The sequence below is a fragment of the Desmodus rotundus genome, chromosome 7 (assembly GCF_022682495.2).
Source record: "Desmodus rotundus isolate HL8 chromosome 7, HLdesRot8A.1, whole genome shotgun sequence".
NCBI lineage: Eukaryota > Metazoa > Chordata > Mammalia > Chiroptera > Phyllostomidae > Desmodus > Desmodus rotundus.
Window position 1 is genome coordinate 65604478 of NC_071393.1, and position 15200 is coordinate 65619677.

At 39.3% G+C, this 15200-nt stretch overlaps 1 protein-coding gene and 1 non-coding gene across 3 annotated transcripts; one reads left to right on the plus strand and one right to left on the minus strand.

The window, feature by feature from the left end:
• Positions 1-425: 425 nt before the first annotated feature.
• On the minus strand, positions 426-15073 carry TOX4 (TOX high mobility group box family member 4). 2 transcript variants are annotated; one of them, XM_024567586.4, is made up of 9 exons: positions 14941-15073; positions 14664-14732; positions 7811-8053; positions 6679-6939; positions 6103-6330; positions 4821-4901; positions 3047-3790; positions 1533-1696; positions 426-869 (listed from the first exon to the last, which is right to left on the minus strand). In XM_024567586.4, the coding sequence occupies exons 1-9, from the start codon at positions 14944-14946 to the stop codon at positions 809-811; spliced, it is 1857 nt and encodes a 618-aa protein (XP_024423354.1). In that variant the 5' UTR covers positions 14947-15073; the 3' UTR covers positions 426-808. The 2 variants fall into 2 exon arrangements, with proteins under 2 accessions (XP_024423354.1, XP_024423353.1); XM_024567585.4 differs by having other exon boundaries at positions 6103-6333.
• On the plus strand, positions 8737-8840 carry LOC112312054 (U6 spliceosomal RNA). The gene has a single exon (XR_002975510.1). It is a non-coding gene; the product is annotated as a U6 spliceosomal RNA (small nuclear RNA).
• Positions 15074-15200: the final 127 nt, after the last annotated feature.

Consider the following 15200-nt stretch of genomic DNA (forward strand, 5'->3'; position numbering starts at 1 on the left):
CACAGCTATGTGGCTTTGCTAGTCTATTATTCTTTGGCTTATTTTCAAGAACAGTGAAATAAGTACATTTTAGATTAAATCTTAAGTAATTATCTAGGGTGTGCAGAGAATTAGCTTCTATATATTATGGAAGTGAAAACACCTCTGACCTATCTTTTAAAAGATATTTCATCAAACACAAGTGAACACAACTTTAGACTTTGTAGAGTTCTGCCTTTTACATTCAGAAACTGTGGTAACTGAGATAAGGATCCTGACTACAGAAGTACTATTTGTTAAGAGGAATAAATAAGAAACTCCTGGGTGGTGTTATTTTCCCTACAGCCCAGTGTGCCTGTGTTGAAAACCTTTGTTCTAAAAGCAACATATCTCTCTGTTTAATCAACCTTTTATCCCCTTTAAAATGGATGCATACAGTTGTAGGCTCAAAGATGATATGTACTCTCATAATTTTAATAGTCTTTTAGATGGACTTGGTATGACAATTATACCAAGAAGTTTCCTCAAACAACCCCCCACCACCACCCCTATGTTCTGCTTGTCCATACTCCCTTCATCTTGTCCTCTGCTGTTATTACTGGCATCTCTGCTTGTACTGAAAAATAAAAAGCAATTCCAGATTACAGCAAACTCAATGGCCCTGCTCCATAGCCTGGCCACTTGCTGAAAAGAGAGAAGGGTAGAAGCATGAAGGAACCATCATGGGTTGAGATCAGGCACTATTAGAAGCACAGCTTGAGTTCTAAAAGCAGGGTCTTGGACGTGTTCCTGGCAGGTCAATCTTCACTGGCTTGGAGAACAGGAAGGACTATTTTACAAACACCACCGTGTTTGAATTTCTAGAGGCTAGCCAGGCCAAGAAGACATCCCTAAGAGAGAGAGAAGTATAATTTAGATAAAATCTTGTTTAACTGTCTTAAACAAACAGGTTCCCAGTTAATGTACTATAGCTTCAAGGTAGGATGGTATCACTCAATAGGAATAATAGGCAACGGGCCTGAAAGTCAGCAGTATAGGCAATCCTAGTTTACTGAAGTGGATTTGAAACAGGAACTACCAATGCCTGTTTCATGGATGTAGATAAATCCCAGAAAATTTAGGGAGATGGGCAAAATCTTCAGGACCCCCCAACCCCTGCCATACTTAGCACCTTATTGTGCTCCCATTCCTTCTCAAATTCTAACTCCCTAAGAGGTGAGATTTGCACTAAGAAGGTAAGTGAAGCTAATATTCTAAGTCACTAATTGCTTAATGTGTCATCATTTAAATAGCATACAGAAAAGTAAATGTAGCACCCAAAAATTGTGAACTGCTAATTACATGCTCTTTGTCTATGTGGCAGAGTAAGCTCTATTTAAGCAGGGAAACTTTTCTAATAGCCTCTACAATCATATGTATGTATAGCAACCTACTCTACTTAAGGTAAGGTATACCCTATCTAAGGTAACACAACACTAATATGCTCAGGGTTACCATGTTTTTCAACAGTTAATTTAGCAATACCTGAATTGTAAGAAGAGAATACTACTCACCTGCAGTGCTTCACCACACACTCATTGCTGCAGTACTCATTGTCCCAGTCCTTACTTGCAACGGGAGGGTTCTCACAACCAGACCTCACACACCGAGGCTGGAGTGAGAGTGTCACAGGAGACCCACTCACCAATTCAACATCCATTTGAGAAGGAGACTCAACCTATGAGAGGAAGAGAAAGATGGATTAGATTTGCTACCTACCTTGCCAGCCACTGGTCAATTTAACTCTGGGACCCAATGGAGCAACAGGTGTTAAAATCCCTCACATATGGGGTAACAGTCAAAAAGAAGATGAGTTTTTGTTCTTCTTACACAGTTTTATAACTTTACCAAGCAGACTGACATGAAGATTCTTCCCATCAGGAAAATGTTGGTCATATGCTAGCATAGTTGACCTTTTAACAACTCAGGTTTGAACTGCATGGGTCCACTCAAGCATATGCAGATTTGCCTGAGCAGTTAAAGTGCCATTATTATTATTATTTTTTAAATTTTTATTGTTATTCAATTACAGTTGTATGCCTTTTATCCCCATCCCTCCACCCCACCCCAGCTGAACCCACCTCCCTCCCCCACCTCCACCCTCCCCCTAAAGTGCCATTATTTTTGATACATAGTTGGGAATCTGTATGTGGTAGTTTTACATGTGCATGGTGGGTCACTGTACTCTTTAATTTTAATCTTACCCCTCACTGACTTTATTCCACATTTGAATAATATCCCTCTGAAAATATCAATCAAAAGTAACATGTAAAGTAGAGGTTGGGTCACCTCAACTAAGACTGCGAGGGCTAACAAAAGACAATGTCCATTACAAAGAGGGGAAAGAACTTGGAGATTCAGTTATTTTTCTTTATAGCTACTGCTTCGTCAGTTGTTGAGCTAGTCTCAAATAGATCCATATTTTAAAATGGTCATGTATAAGTTAAAACCAGGGTAATGGGCATCTGTTTATGCTGCTTTGGACTCAATGATATGAACCAACTGAATTTTTCCAGCTAGATCCCCTATCTACACACCAAAAACATGAAGCCAAGCAGTCCAGATACAGGAGAAATAGAAACACTTATATCTTCAAAGTTTAGGATCCTTGGGTAGATAACTCCAAAAAAATAACTCTAGGCTTAGGTTGAATCCTCTGGGATACCAAGTCCTCTAGAGGATGTTTCTCACCAAGGACACTAGAGTATCATGGATGGGACAGGTCAGTTGCAGGGAACTGTCCTTTATAGCAGCGGTCCCCAACCTTTTTGGCACCAAGGACCAGTTTCGTGGAAGACAATTTTTCTATAGACTGGGGTTGGGAGGATGGCTTCTGGATGATTCAAGCACATTATATTCAAGCTCACCTGCTGTGCAGCCTGGTTCCTAATAGGCCCACAGGTTGGGGACCCCTGCTTTTGGTTGCCAGGCATTAAGTGCTAGTAGCAACCCCTACTTTAATATATCAACCAAAAATGTTCTTATACATTTCTACTGGTCTATAGGAAAGAATCGAAAACAGGCTCACCTCAGGAACTATGTCTGTGATCATCTCACAGATTGTATCAGGAGAGGTTTCCTCCACTGTATGGGCCTCAGGGCTGGTATTTATAGGCCGCTCGGGGCTACTTTCCACAGCTGGTGGGACTAAGGTGGTCTGCATTTTCAGAGTGGGTCCAGGCACAATCTTGATCTGCAGAGGAGGTGGTTGCTGCTGTAAATTGATTCGAGCTTTCTGAGGTGGAGGTTGTTGCATAGCCTGGAGTGGGGGAGGCTGCTGCAGAATGGTCACTTGCTGCTGAGTAGGGGGCTGAGGCATCTGTTGCAAAGGAGGGGGTTGTAGTCGGGGTGGAGGCAATTGCATGGAAGCAGCAGCAGCTGCTGCTGCCTGCAACACTGACCGAGTGACAATCTGAGCTTGTTGACTGGGCTGAATAGTAGCTGTGCTGGTTTGGCCTAGTTGTATCCCCCGGGAGGTCACCACTGTGGCTGGGATAACGGTAACCATCCCTCCTTGAGACATGGTAATAGATGAGGGCAACATTTGTTTGGTAATAATCAACTTGGTGATATTAGGCTGACCCCCAGCCCCAGAAGATGCCTGGTTTGCCACATAGGATGAAAGAGTGGAGTTAACAACAATGGAAGGGGACAGGGCTGGGGGCTCTGCTGAAGCTGGTGCTGGAGATGCTGGGTCAACAGTAGCCACAGGAGGTGGAGAAGGAGTCTGTGATGATGGCACTGGATCCAACTCCACTGTCTCTACAGTAGCCTAAAAGAAAACAAAAAGTCATTGGGAAATTTACTCTTTTCTGCAGGCTATGTTCACTGTAATCGTCTCCCTCAAAGACACAATACATCATAGATTGGAGATAAAAAAAAAAGGGGGGTGGGTGGGTGGAATAGCAGCTATGGGTGCTACCCTGGCTAAAGTAAATAATAAAAATCAACTCAGGAAGACTGTTTAGCAAGGTTCTTGATGGAAACAGGAAACCATGTGTTATACGAGGTCTGTCCGGAAGGTACCCAGTCATGTAATATGAAAAATAGACATTTATTGAAGATACAAGATACAGGAAACATTGTACATAGGATAATGTTGCATCAGTCCCCTTCAAAGTAGGCACCTTGGGACCTCACAGAGTTCTCCTAATTGCTATCAGATGCCTGTTGTATTTTTCTGAATCTCATCTTCGGTCTGAAATATTCTCCCTTTCAAAGGTGACTGTAGTTTGGGGAAAAGCCAGAAGTCTCAGGGCACCAAATCTGGGCTGTAGGGGGGCTAAGTCACCTGGGTGATTTGATGTTTCGCCAAAAAACTCTCCACAAGACATGATGCATGAGCAGGTGCATTGTTGTGATGAAGCTGCCTGCCAGTCACCAGATGCCCACAGCTGCAGCCTTCTGCATCATCCAAATAGTTTCCACAGAGGAATATTCAAGTGATGCAGATTTGTTGCTCTACTCAGTCATTTTGAACACCACAGCCACACAGTACACATGCTCACTCAACAGTGCCTACCACCCCCACTAACTAGTAGAGTGAAGTCATCATTGTTCAGGCGTGCACATTCCAGTCCACTCTCCTTTGCTGCCAGGTTACATCGATGTCACACAAACTGTTCTCATTATATTAACAATGGCTGGACTTTTTCTGGACAGACCTCAAATTTCTAAGCTTTTAATACTATATACAGCACTAAGAGGTTCCACAGATTCTTGGTGTCATCCTTCTAACTGCTGATAAACAGCTCAAAAAATCTTTTTATTGTTGTAATACCTACCTACCCCAACCCTCTTACCTGACATTCTTGATTGTCTTTATAAGCAGCCAGAGCTTTCAGATACTCTTTCTTGGCAGCCTCAGTTTTCCTCTTATATACCTGCAGGAAAGAGAAGCTGTTTAAGAAGTCCCCATACTCCTAGAAAAGACTGATAATTCTATTATTCATCAATGAATGACAACCTGTCTGAATACTGACAACTCCTTTTAGTGAATATATTTCTGAAAGTTAGTAATCAAGACAGCCTTTATGTCAGACTTGTAAGAATCTGAAAGCCAGCCAGTCAACAAGAATATTGCCAGAATAACCCCACTTCTACAGCTGACACCAACCCATGCCTTCTTCTATTGGCAAAACAAATCCTGACCCCAAAACTTTTTAAGATCAGTAGTCTGCTTAGCCTCGGATAGTACCTAACCAGTATACTCTCCCTTAAAGAATGTGTTTAAAAAAAAAAAAAAAGCCAGTCTGGCCTATGTGGAGGACAGGAGCCACGTGAAAGAGAACCACGACATCTCAACCAACAGGTAGCACCAACTGCCAGACATAGAAGCAAAGTCCCCTTGGCCAATCCTACCAGCTGTCATTTGATTACAACCACAGGAATGAGCCCAGGCAAGAACACCAGGAAAACCACCCAACCACTTTACAGAACCATGAGAAATAAAAAATTGCATGGTTTTAAGCCACCAAATTTGTGATGCTTTATTGAGTAGCAATAGGTAACTGATACAAGTTATTTATAATGAAATTACTTTTTTCAAATTATTAAGTAGTAAACTCATTTTAACACAAGACCTAGATAGTATATGATAATTATAGTCATTTTAATTCTATATTTTATTATATAGTATCACAATTTTCATTTTTCTTGAAATCCAAATTAAATTTAGGGAGATTAACTATAGTTTTCAAGTTCAAAGTAGGCCAATAAGAAAATCCTAAACTATATTCTAAATCCAAACCTGGTAATAAATAGATTTTACAGTTAGCCACAGCATGCAACTTGCCAAGGAATAACCTAATTTTACTGATTTAACTTTTATTGAGTTAATAAAAATAAGACTTAGGAAAGTTAGATTTAGTGTTTTTACAATAATTATTAATAATTTTTAGATGAGTATTCTGGACTTGGTGTACGAGTGCAGCTTCTTAGACAAAGGATAATCTGTGAATACCAGATTATCAGCTCTGACAAAGAGCTGACACTACATAAAACCATGTAAGAAAGGTAAAAGAAAATTTAAGTTTTTACCCCCTTACTTATTCATTATCCACTAGTTCCTCATTATTTGCTCACCTGTTTTTGCTCCTCTCCAAGACTGTCCCACATGGAGGCCACAATTTTTGAAACTTCCCCAAAAGTGGCATTGGGATTTTGTCCCTTGATGGCAGCCTGCGTGTCACGGAAGAACAAAGCATATGCTGAAACTGGTTTCTGTGGTTCATTAGGATCTTTTTTTTTTCTCTTCTTTGGGGTCTTCTGCTTTTTCCCTGCTTCCACCACAACTGTCTTCTGGCTGGGGAGCTGCTGTAGGGGAGAAAAGAGAATTACAAGAAGGAAGAAGGGAAGTATCATGCCTGGAGAACTGTAAGAAAAGGACTTTTATATGGGAGAAACTAGCTACATGAATGGAATTTTCAGAAATGCTAAAAATGGAGGCAACAGGATTAAGGCATTAGTAAAGTACGTGAGAACCAATAAAAATGGAGATTAGGAGGAGCGTTATAAACTGTAAATTGAGAGGCAGGACCCCATACCCAGAAAAGAGCAGAGGAGATGGCGGGACAGGAGTAAAGATACTGAATAGTTCTGTATGCCAAGAGTTTTATTCCAGAATATGGCAGATTTGACTTTTGGCAGGAAATGCCTTACCCTCCGGAAATCCTCAACCCCATCCTCATGAAGTGAACTAGTAGGTGAAGGGGTGGTTGAAAGACGATCTTCAGGTGACTGGGCAGGTGGCAGGATGGTGCCACCCCCTAAGCTCAAACCAAGTTGAGAACTCAGTTCTGACTGATCAATGGTGGTCAACTGGCTATGCCCCATCAAGCCAGATGTCATGTCTGTCATCGGTACATCAATTGTAACAGGTGGGTTGGCACTATACTGAGTTCCTATAGAATGGTCCAAGTCCTGAGAGAAGCAGAAGGACTAATTAAACACTAAATATAAAGAACACCACTCTTCCCCCCCAACCCTGACAGGACAGCATATAAACCCTCTACTCATCCACACTGTATCACTGTTCAAACTCTAAACATCACATAATTTGTCTACACATAAAATCTATTAAGCTTTTCAATAAAGCACAGAAACTAGTAAAGTCACTTCTTTGTATCCAAAGGCCTATTCCAAAACAACTAAAAACAATGAGAGAAGTCTTAACTTTGGACAAGTTAAAGAGCAAATAAATTATTTGGTAATCTGGAGGTAGTGATGACCCAAGAGGTACAGAAAAACTTTCTCCCTACATCCTGCTAAAATAACGGCTTTTAAAGTTGCAATACACAGGCGGAGTAAGTCAGTCCAAAGTTAAGATGTTTGGCATCAACTATAGTATGTGGAGATGTACTACTGATGAGATATGCTGAAAGCTCAATATACTGATTTATAACACATACTAACCCACAATTAGTACATTTGGTTCAGACTGGAATAAATCTCTCAACATGCCCGCTATCACACTCACATTTGAATCCTAGGATGCGAAGTCCACGTTAGAAGAGGGGGTAAAAACCCTTTTCTTTTTTCAAAAATCACAATAAATCATTTTAAATTCAGTGTTAACATTGGACATTTTAGAATTGTAAACCATTTTCCAAGTAAAATTGATTCAGATGATAAATTTCATTTATTCAGGGGAAATTAAGTCTTTGATGATGAGCCTTCATTGACAAGAATGAGAAGTAACACCCAAGTACAGTAGGGAATGGAGAATCACTTCTGTCTTCCCTAATACCATGCCCATGAACTTGGGTAAGCTTGAAAATGTCTTGCCCCTTACCATGGTCAAGCCCCCACTCAGGAGCCCCCCGCCCTGCTCCATCAAGCCATGGGCCATGCCTACAGGCATGTCCAATGTCTGGACCCCATACTGGGCTGAAAAGCTGCCATCCTGAGATGAGGAAGGGTCTGCCAGGTCATCAAAGTGGCCAACCACATCTGAGACAGCCAGTGAGGGATCAGAATCCAAGGAGATAGGTGGGATTTCAAATTCCTCATCACCCAAGCTTGGTGTATGGAATGTCTGTAGGGGGAAAAAAGAGGACAGATAATTTAGTGGGAAGAGGGGGCACTGCATACTGCTAAGGGAAGAACATGCTGGGTACTGAAGATTCTCTGGAAAGAGGAAAGTGTACCTCTTTCCAACCTGAATCCTATTTTTGTTATCAATTTCTTAGGACTTACTTAATTTTACAGATAAACCTCTTTTCATACCCTTGGTCATATGGCACATATAGGCAGCCAACATAAATCACAGTTCTTATTTCTTTTATATCTTTTCTACCTTTACCATCTCAGTTATCCTAAACTATTATGCCTATTATTTTACTGAGTGATTCTTTCAGCACCATTAGTAAGGACCCAGACTTTATAACCTGTTTAGCTATGATATTTAAAGTCTCTCTAAAGATTCTGATAGCAGTTATTTCAAGCCTACTACACCTGAGCTGTTAGACCACAGAAATTCATTGCCAACCACACAATTGTACTTTGCTGTTTTAGGTTTCTTTAAAGCTTATCCTATCATGGGTACCTTATCCCCCTCTAAAATGTATGCACTTAAGAGTTTCCTGCCTCTTTTCCATTTTAAAAATCATGATGTTAACAACAAATGAGATTCCCATTTGCACAGTTTTTGGAAAACTCACAATACCAAATAAGAATAATAGAAGAAAAATATAACAGCTACAGTCAAAAGGCAAACTGGTGCTTGCATTGGCAGCACATATACTAAAACTGGAACCATGCAGAGATTAGCACGGCCCCTGAGCAAAGATGACAGGCAACTTCATGAAACGTTCCATATTTTAAAAAAATAATGGCAAAATTGTTTTCTAACAGTTTCTGAACATATTCCTGGTCTTGCTCTGACCAAGCCTTTCTGCAAGCGAGAAAGAAAAGCATTATACTCCAACTGGCTAAAGACTCAACTCCTTTCTCTGAATCCAACTACAAAAATAATACACTCTTTCTATTCTGAATGGGGCCACCATTCATGGAGCCAACAGACTATTGGCTGACATAAGATTCATTAAATGCTATGATTTCTTTTTGACACTAAAAAACTAAAATAGCAAGTAAGTAAATCTGCAAGTAAGTTTACAGTTGTGAGTACACGAAGCAGAGTTTATTCTTGTATTATTATTTATTATATTACTTTCCATATGAACGACTGTAAACCTACTTTTGCCCAAACCTGTAAATAATACCAAGAGACATAGCATCAAGAGAGATCTTGGGTTCAAGTCCCAGCTCTACCCCTTACTACATGACCTTAAATGACCTTTCCTCATCTATAAAATGGGAGTTGTAATGGTAATCTCCTTATATAGTTTTTATGAGGATTACTGGGATTTAATACACAAAAGGTTATAATCACACTGCTTGATATAGATACACACATACACACATTTGCTAAAGAACTGTTATTAACTGATTGTTATTAATGCTTGAGTTATTATTAACTTGCCAGCTGCCCCAACCAATTATCATAGGTAGTTGAAATTTTGGAAACTTTAAATTCTATCAACCTGTCACATGGTAGAGTTAATGTCAACTGATTCAAATCAAATACGATAGACACTCACATTTTTTTCACAATTAAACAATACATTCTAAGAGGTCCTCAAGGTTTTACTAGACCCAGAATGGGTCTCACCAGTATCATTTTTATTTTAATGAAGACGTTGCTAGAAGAATACTTCCAGCTAGTAGAAACTAGCAGGGGAAAGGTATATCTCTCTAAAATACTCAAACTCTCTGAATCACATAGGCAAACAGAAATAAGTTTCCTAGCAGACCAAAAGACATGTATATAGTTTCATTTCTATATTTTTCTCCTCTAAGATCCTTTTTATTTTACTTAGCGTGGTAAAAATTTGGTAGTTATCTGGGCTATGTCATGACTGTAATATAAGGAGCACAGGGGCAGGCAGTTCTTGATAGAAAAACTAAACTCTCCCCCAAGAACTGAACTTTTCTCAGTACAAAACTCAAAATTTTTGTTATGATGTGGGAGTTCTTTTTTTTTTTTTTTTTTAAGATGTTATTTATTTTAGACAGAGGGGAAGGGAGGGAGAAAGAGAGGAAGAGAAACATCAACATGTGGTTGCCTCTTGCACACCCACTCAGGAGCACCCAGCCTGAACTGAACCAGCAGCCGTTTGGTTCGCAGGCTGGCACTCAATCCACTGAACCACACCAGCCAGGGCATTATGTGGAAGTTCTTAATTTTAGGTCCATGACACTGAAATTTCAGTTTAGATTCATGTGAGCACTTTTCAGGAAGTGGGTACAAAGATTTTTTACCAAATTCTCATGCAAACAAACAAGCTACAGGGACAGGAAAAAGGATTGGGGAAGCATTTAATGTGCTAGATCAATTGTTACATGATAGTGGTTTTCAATTTTTTTTAAAGATACAGATTGCTTTGGCAAAGTAAAAGATGCCTATTCACAACAACAGATATTTACCACACAAATAAAAAAGCAACTCTGCTGAAATATAAAAATGATACTATTTGTTAGCGAGAACTGAAAAAGAATAAAAACTCATACCCCAAACAAGAAACCAGTGTTCTACAAAGGACCAGCCCTCACAAACCATCTGGAGTGCTCTCATGTACTACACTAAAAAAACAGACATGCAGAGATTCCATTGTATCGAATTAACAAGGCATTCTTTCTAAGTACCACCTCCTGGAAACAGCTTTGTTAGTCACTATCTGTGGCTTTAATGGTGCCTTTTTTTTTTTTTTTTTTTTTTTGGTGGGGGGAAGTGGTTGTTTTGTTTTTTTTTCCTTTAAATATGAAGAGTAAAATAATGGCAATGATTAAAAATACAAAAGGGTAAATAAGGCACATGCTAGAATGAAAAGAGATTCACTCTAAATCCCTTTTACTACTACAAGTGATCTGTACGATTATGGTTAAAATACAATAATGAAAATCTAAATTTATTTTATGTCGGTCGATCTACTACATAACCAGATCATACCCTAGACTGTCAAATATAAAACAAAGATAAAATTGGCAAATATTAAAAACAAATGATGTAGACACAGAAGGAGAAAACACAAACATAATGCAGCTACCTTCTCACTCAGCTTTCTTTTCCTTTTCTGTTAAGTTCCTGGGTCTTTTAGGGGGAGGAAGCAGTTTGGGAATTACAGTTTGTAAGCTAAGGATGCTTACCTACTGAGAAAACCAAAAAATTTCAAATCCATTTCCCTCCCATTTCACATTCTCCCCCTTACCAAAACACACAACCCAGTATTTTAGTTTCTTGTGTAAATTATTTATTAAAAATATAATCCAACATCTATTTATTCAACAGTACATTGGTACGTTGAGTTATTAAAATAATTTATTGTTCTTAGAAACTGATATAGTAATGAAGTTTTTAACTATTCAGCCTGAAATCATTAACTGGTTCTAATGTTACAAATACTTTTTCTAATTAAGCATAGGTATATTTGACTTATAATTCTCCCAAAGTGCTAAAAGCATAATGTCATTATATAAGAGCCACCCTGAATGAAACAGAAAGATTACACTTCCTTCAGATGACAGAAATTTCCTATTTAAAGCAATGTTATAACAAATGCTAAGCTTAACTCTCTAGACATCTACTCTTTACAAATTCTTTTTCTTTTTTTTTAAATATTTTATTTATTTATTTTTAGAGAGAGGGGAAGGGAAGGAGAAAGAGAGGGAGAGAAACACCAATGTGTGGTTGCCTTTCACATGCCCCCCACTGGGCACCAGGCCTGCAACCCAGGTCTGTGGTCCTTCCCTTCCCCCCTTCTCTGAAACTAAATAAATAAAATCTTTAAAATAACCCCAAACTCATATTGTGTCTGTTCTTTTATATCTGGCTTCTGTTATGCAATGATATATTTTTGAGATCATCAAAGCTGCATTTGTTAGTATTTGTTCTTTTTTTTTTATCGCTGTGTATTTCTTTTTTACAAATGTACCAGTTTATAGACACTTGGGTTGTTTCCAGTTTAACTACTATGAATAAAGTTGTTGTGCATATACATGTTTTTGGTGATTATATATGCACTCATGTCTCTCACGTATATTATCAAAGAATGGAATTAGTAGGTCACAGGGTACCCTTAGTACATGCTGCCCGTTTTCCAAAGTGGTTGAATCAATTTATATTCTTACCAGCAATGATTATGAATTATCTATATCCTTGGTAACTCTTAGAATTGTTGGTCTTTTTAATTTTAACCATTCTGCTGAATGTATAATGGTCTCTCTCCTTATGATTTTAATAGGTATTTCTCTGATGTGTGATGATGACCCTTTTTCATATGCTTAATGGCAATTTGGATACCTTCTTTTATGAAGTATGTGTTCAAATCTTTTGCCCATACTAGACTTACAGGGTGATCACTTCCTAAGTTATATAAATGTGTAATCACTATGTTGTACACTTGATAGTAACACAATATTGTATATCAACTGTAATTTTAAAAAAAGGAACAGAGGTCTCTCCATCACTGTGTACTGCCTCCCATCATCACATATCTGCAGAGAATTCAACACCTAGGAAGTATTCAAAAAATAAATCCTTAACACCAACCAAATAAAAACATCTTGCCTATTTTTAAATTGGATTCTTCTATTTTGCAAAAGTATTTGGTATTTTCTTAATATAAGTCAGACATATGTACTTAAGATATCTTCTCAGACTCTGTAGAACGCCTATTTAATTTCTTAATGATATGTTTGATGATGTCCAATTTCAACAAAGTCTAATTTTTCAATTTTTTATGGTTAATACTTTTGTGGACATCTTTTTCTTGCAAGAAAATTCTAAAAACTACTCTCCTTCTAAAAGAAAAATTTTTTAAAAATTACCTTTACAGGTTCTAAGTGACTCACAACAAAACCACAAACCAGATTAAAATAAAGCTTAAAACAAAACAGGGGAAGAGAAGGTGACATTTTAATGAGGAGGAGAACTTTTTTTTTTTTTATTGTTACTCAATTACAGTTGTATGCCTTTTCTCCCCATCCCTCCACCCCACCCCAGGTGAACCCACCTCCCTCCCCCCTCTCCCCCCTCCCCCTTGGTTTTGTCCATGTGTCCTTTATAGTAGTTCCTGTAATCCCCTCTACCCACTGTCCCCGCCCCCACCCCCCACCCCTGCCCTGGCTATTGTTAGATTGTTCTTAACTTCAATGTCTCTGGTTATATTTTGTTTGCTTTTTTCTTCTATTGCTTATGTGAGGAGGAGAACTTTTAACAATGACGGAATCCTGGGCTAGAAGAAGCCATTGAAATGTAGTTATCAGCTTCTTGGCAAAGTACTTTTGCTTTTTTTTAATGTCTTAAAGTCATAAATTGTGGAGACCTGATTTAGAAGAAACTGGAAATGAAGCACTTTCATGTGGATGAGGTCAATATGAGATTTACAATACTTGCAATAATGAAATTAAACCATGGAGATATTACTTAGGAGAAACTGGCAATAAGACTGTAGAGCATCGAACAGATTTTAGTTTTATATCATTTGTAAATCCTGTTGCTCATTTGATTCACACTTTACCCTGCTTAGGAGAATAATAAATAATAATAACTATAAAGAAGTTTAAAAGTAGCCAAGTGCCCCATGTCAATCTCATTCTCATCCATGAAAACATTAAGATTTACTACAGGATAAACCTATTCAACAGCAATTGAGAATTCTTGGTACCAAAACAAACAAACAAACAAAAAACAACAACTGATGCAAATTGTTCACAACACTTTTGAAAAAAAAATTAGTCTTAAAAGACAGTAGAAAGCTCAAGACTTCACAGTTTCTCAAAGACCAGGAAATTTATTCTTGTCTGTTCCATCTTTCTTTTTGCCTTACTTAAGTGATACATATCTATATTATAACAATATTTCAACCAAAACTTTTCCACGAATACTAAAAGACTTCACCATAACCATTACTTACACTTCTCAACATCACAAGAAACTATTATTATAGCCATTTGACCGCTGGAGAAACTGTGACATACAAAGGTGAAGTAACCTGCTCAAACTAAGTCACTGGCAAACAGAAACACATGTTCTACTCAACTCTCTTCATGTTTTCTGACATCTATTTCTTTTCATCCCGTCACTAGCAAAACAAGCTAACACCATGTATGTAAAAAATAACTTTTCAATTTTTATCACCAAATAGGAAATTTAAATGAAACAAAGACCCCTTCAACAGAGTTTCTTTTCAAGAATAAACACATGCCCATGGTTAACCCCTGATTAGGTGTACTCCTTCCCTCATCCCATTTTTTTAGCTGAAATACTCTCTTCCCTCTGCGATCCCCTAAGATTGTCACAGTTATTTCTCTCCAACTAAGGGAGACAATTCCCCTCTGTCATCCAATCCAGAATCACTCTGAAATACATAAGCCTTTTCCGAAGTCTCGCTTTTCTGATGACAGCAGCTTCCCCAGCCTCCCCTTAGACCTCACAGACTCCAGAAGTAGCTGCCACTTTTCTCTGAATACTAACAGCGACCTCTGGTTCCCAGCCCCCGGCCCCTGGGGTTCTCTCCTCCCCACCACCGTACCCCACCGCTGCCTCACGCGCCCCCCTCCCCCCAGCATCAGCAGCTTGTGCTCACCTCGGCCCCTGACAGGAAGGGGTGCGAGGGCCCTGTGATCGTCAGGTAATTGTCATTTCCTCCGGGAAACTGGAAACCAAAAGAAAGCCACGGCGATAAGTTAGGGGTAGAAGGGAGTTAGCTAGGAGCGATGGATTCTCACCCCGACATTCAAACACTGCCCAAACCCTGCTCTTTTTGCCGTCCCATCAACTGCCTCTCGGCCCGGCTTCCCGCCTCTCCTTCAACCCGGTCAGCTGCGACATCTTGCCAGCTTTCTCAGCACTCAGGTTCCTACCTCCATCTTCACACGATGACTACCACGGCCTCAGTCCCTTCATCGTTCCCACCGGCCCCACAGGATTCGGCACTGCCGTCACTTCCGCAAAGATGTCCGTCGCCCTCCGCTGATTGGAAGGGGCTGGTGTGAGTCAGGCTCAGGGAGGTCCAAAGGATGGAAAGACTAGCTATCGCCCCCTGGAGCTTGGTGGTATAATGGCATGTAGTTGTGCTAGAGGCGTCCCCGCAGGCGGTGTCTGGGTATTACCTTTGCTCCGA

Bases quoted from the DNA above. Each gene is read 5' to 3' on its own strand.
- TOX4 (XM_024567585.4), bottom strand. The intron at 8,054-14,663 runs GTGAGCACAAGC...TTCCCCCTACAG, and splicing joins CCTTCCTGTCAGGGGCCGAG to ACATTCCATACACCAAGCTT. The intron at 870-1,532 runs GTGAGTAGTATT...TCTCTCTCTTAG, and splicing joins TGTGTGGTGAAGCACTGCAG to GGATGTCTTCTTGGCCTGGC.